Raw genomic sequence first — 4307 nt, 5'->3', positions numbered from 1 at the left:
AAAAATTACTCGGATAAGCCCTCTATTACTAATCTCAGAACATATATGCTATATAAGAAGAAATGTATTGCGAAAAGCTATAATGGCAGTTCAAATAACGCATAACCAGTCTTAAGATTAAACCGTAGATAAGCGTATGTCCACGGCATTTTTCTTTCAGCTCATATGATGAACTTGTATGATCAATCAGTAAATAATGCCAGGTTTTTAAACACTTTTGAAAACAATAAATAACAACTAAAAAATAATTTTATATGTATTATACACACAAAATAACAATAACATGCAGCAGTAATTTTGTGATACATTCCTTGCCATACATACTGCCATTAGTAACTCATAAAAACTTTAATTAGAAAACTCATAGAAACAGAATCACCTCATGAGCATTTTAAATAACACAGAAACGGTGTATGGAGAATTTGAGGTACCAAATTCAAATTTGACATAGCGTGGCAAGGCAACGTCGCAAGGATTCTGTTCTCTTACTAGCCGCTTCTCACTTTTTCCCACAAGCACTCAACAGAGACTGTGGTTTGGATTGCAGGTTAGATCAGTCTCCGGACTCAAAACGACGAATACACAAGTGCCAATTCCTCGGATGTAAAAAGGTCTACACGAAAAGCTCCCACTTGAAGGCCCACCAAAGAACGCATACCGGTAAGTGTGGCAACGTCGCCCTAGATCTAGATGAGTGCGACCAATCAAACTGTGAGAAACTCATTTGTTATCGCGCGACAGCCTACGTGATTGCGCGAGGTGTCAAGAGCGTGCGTTTGTCACATGTCTCAACTCACACGACCGGTGTCACAATTACACTTTTCACACTAATGAGTTTGTCGATATTTCGACAATGGCTGGTCGACATTACGATTAAATCACTACCCGCTAAAACATTAGACAGTCGCGCCTCGTTAAGCGAGCGACACAACCGGAGCAGAATAAGAGCGAAACGCAAACACCGGAATTTTTATTCCCGTTTCCGCTACAGAATCGCAAAGTTTTCGTTTTATTTCGACGGATACTTGAGGAAATCTGGAAAACTTGATTTGCCTCATTTATTTTATATTTACCTCCAGCACCGGTCCGCCTGAGTGGATGTTGGCCAACGAAAAAATCAAGTGTTTTGTTTTTACGTTTCATTTTGCCCGGGAATGATTGATGAGCAGTTCATCAAAGCACAGGTTTTCAGATGTGGAAAATCGAACTATTTTGTTGGACCACACTGTATATTTTGTAGCTTGCATAGGCAACATTAGCAGTAGGCCTGGGTAACACTGTGTTGAGTTGCGCTATTGAGTTGTTGCGGCGCTCTGAGTTAACGAGTTATAACTCATCGGTTAATGAGTTATTAAAGCTCTACGAGACCCGAGACTGGAATTTTCACATCTAAAAAGGGTTATTGACATTTTTTCTGAGTAACGTTCGATCACTGTCCAAACAACAAAAAAAGGGACCTCATTTTTCATAAGTAACGGAACTGGGTTACTGCGCCGGTTAGTTGGGTTGGCGCTTCACGCCATTTGCGCAGCACTGCGCCAACTCATAAAAATTCACTGAGTTACCCAGGCCTTCTGTTACTTGATGCGCCATCGGCTTTTAAGTGATGCAGCGCGTTCAATCTCCTTTTGTTGGGTTTTACTGAATACAGCTTGTGACACACGCCGGTTGCGCTGTTGTAATGAGTGGAACAAATGAGTTACAACATGTTTTCTGCTTGTGAAGTCTAGTTGTTTCACAAGCGACTTTTTGGAGAAAAGGTGCGAATAGTTGGACGATTTAACAGGTGTCGAAAATCGTTGAAGCAACTTAGTTTCCATTTGCGATTATTTGGTGGTTAAAAGAATATTTTGTAGCTTGCATAGGGAACATTAGCAGTGGGCCTGGGTAACACTGTGTTGAGTTGATGCCGCGCTCTGAGTTAACGAGTTATAACTCATCGGTTAATGAGTTATTAAAGCTCTACGAGACCCGAAACTGGAATTTTCACATCTAAAAAGGGTTATTGACATTTTTTCTGAGTAACGTTCGATCACTGTCCAAACAACAAAAAAAGGGACCTCATTTTTCATAAGTAACGGAACTGGGTTACTGTGCCAGTTAGTTGGGTTGGCGCTTCACGCCATTTGCGCAGCACTGCGCCAACTCATAAAAATTCTCTGAGTTACCCAGGCCTTCTGTTACTTGATGCGCCATCGGCTTTTAAGCGGTGCAGCGCGTTCAATCTTCTTTTGTTGGGTTTTACTGAATACAGCCTATGACACACGCCGGTTGCGCTGTTGTAATGAGTGGAACAAATGAGTTACAACATGTTTTCTGCTTGTGAAGCTTAGATGTTTCACAAGCGACTTTTCGAAGAAAAGGTGCGAATAGTTGGACGATTTAACAGGTGTCGAAAATCGTTGAAGCAACTTAGTTTTCATTTGCGGTTATTTCGTGGTTGAAAGAATATTTTGTAGCTTGCAGTAGGCCTGGGTAACACTGTGTTGAGTTGCGATATTGAGTTGATGCCCTGCTCTGAGTTAACGAGTTATAACTCATCGGTTAATGAGTTATTAAAGCTCTACGAGACCCGAGACTGGAATTTTCACATCTAAAAAGGGTTTTCCGGCTTTTAAACCGTCGTGCAATAGAATTTCTTTCTAAGGGTTCTATGAGCCGCGGTAAAATTCCTTCGATATTTCGTGAAAACACCCACAGAAAACGATCGTCTGTCGCTGTTTTGATAAAATATCACAGTAGGCCTGGGTAACACTGTGTTGAGTTGCGCTATTGAGTTGTTGCCGCTCTCTGAGTTAACGCGTTATAACTCATCGGTTAATGAGTTATAATTCATTTGTTAAAGTTTTACGAGACCCGAGACTGGCATTTTCACATCTAAAAAAGGGCTATTGACATTTTTTCTGAGTAATATTTTACTACTTTGTTGAAGCAACTAAAAAAGTCATCTAGATTTTCCCAGCAAGAGAACTGAGTCTAAAAGAAGTCGACGAGTTTTCTTGTAAAATCGATCTCTCAATTTTTTTGCATAAAAGATTCAGTTGCCAGTATTTTACAGTAAAACGCTAGGAAAAAAACGGTTTTCGCGTTTAGAAATATTGACCTGAAAGTGAACAAACCCCAGTTTCCAAGAGTTTGTTAAATAAATGATTAAAAACTTTCGCTTTTTCAGTTCGAGGAAATATTTTTGGAAAAAGACCTAGAAGTAATTATTAGGGTTTTGTCCATAATTGGAAGCTGCAAAAAGTGTTTCGAACATTTTTCAAGTTTCATTTAAAGTGTTATTCGTATATTATTGTTATGACGCATTGACGCACAGTGCTGCATCAACACAAAAGCGCCACACAACCCAGTGTTACTCAGGCCTAATTCGATGGCACAAAAACTGCCCCCATCTGCCCTAAAGAGTGGGGTTTTCAAGAAGGAAAAAGTCTTTTCCCCCGCACGCAATATTTTTTTAGCAAACTTTCCAATGTTCCTGCCTATCAAAACCTGCACTGTTCGTTTCCATTTCCGCTAGGAAGTCGGTCGCGCAACAATTCCATTTGGGCAAAAGAGAGAACAAACAGGGCCTTTCGGCTGGATGTTTGTAAAAGAACGATAATTTGAAATACAATCTGAGCGTTTTGAGGGGCGACTCAAAGGAGAGGTCGACAACGCAAAGAAACCAAACTGGCCCTCGCACAAAAGCCCGAAAAAGGTTGTTCGTTTTTACGATGATTTTGCTTTTGTTCGCGCCCAGATTCATCGATAAGGACCCCTAAAGTCGCCGTAAAAAATAATAAACAGCAAAGCCAATTAACGCGTATTGTCGTCGCAAATTATGCTTGAGGAATGGGGAAAACATGCTTGTCCCTCACTCAACTTTGGGCGGTAATCGATTGCTGTCGCGTCCAAATGTTACGCGGAAAACAATCAAGTTTTCGTCATGATTCATTTGAGCCAACCGGACACAGTGGCGCAAAGTTGCCGAGTTTTCCCTCGCAGCCAAAGTGAAACTTTTCACGTGCCTTGTCGAAACAGAGGCCGAAAATGAGTCTCGGGGGACGATGCCGAGGTTAAAGAATTGCGCTAAAATCCCGAAAATATTATTGTTTTTGTTCGCGATTCTTGTTCGGAAGTTGTGTAGTGAGCCCGCAGGGAATCTCCCATCAAACCATATATAAGTGATAAATTTGCTCTCGCAATACATCTGTCCAAAGGTAAAAAAGAGATTCCAAATCAAAATCAATTCCTGGGCTTCAGTCATTTATTGTCTATTTATCAATTAAAATACGTTTCGGTGTTTTCCACCATCATCAGTTTCT

The 4307-nt window shown here is 40.7% G+C and overlaps 2 protein-coding genes across 2 annotated transcripts in view; one reads left to right on the top strand and one right to left on the bottom strand.

The window, feature by feature from the left end:
* LOC125505583 (Krueppel-like factor 6) overlaps positions 1-1275 on the top strand; it is a 6627-nt gene extending 5352 nt beyond the window's left edge. The window contains exon 4 of the mRNA XM_048669623.1: positions 548-1275. Coding sequence (XP_048525580.1) covers positions 548-1094 — 547 coding nt within the window. The 3' untranslated portion in view covers positions 1095-1275. The remainder of the gene's footprint in view (positions 1-547) is intronic.
* Positions 1-4307, bottom strand: part of LOC109541802 (Krueppel-like factor luna) — a 149479-nt gene that overhangs the window by 3413 nt on the left and 141759 nt on the right. The gene's annotated exons all lie outside the window — the stretch shown is intronic.

This window comes from Dendroctonus ponderosae, unplaced genomic scaffold (genome assembly GCF_020466585.1).
Source record: "Dendroctonus ponderosae isolate FM_Combo_2020 unplaced genomic scaffold, Dpon_F_20191213v2 Dpon_F_20191213_9, whole genome shotgun sequence".
Taxonomy (NCBI): domain Eukaryota; kingdom Metazoa; phylum Arthropoda; class Insecta; order Coleoptera; family Curculionidae; genus Dendroctonus; species Dendroctonus ponderosae.
The sequence above is the reverse complement of the archived record's forward strand: the minus strand, read 5'-3'. Positions and strand labels throughout refer to the sequence as shown.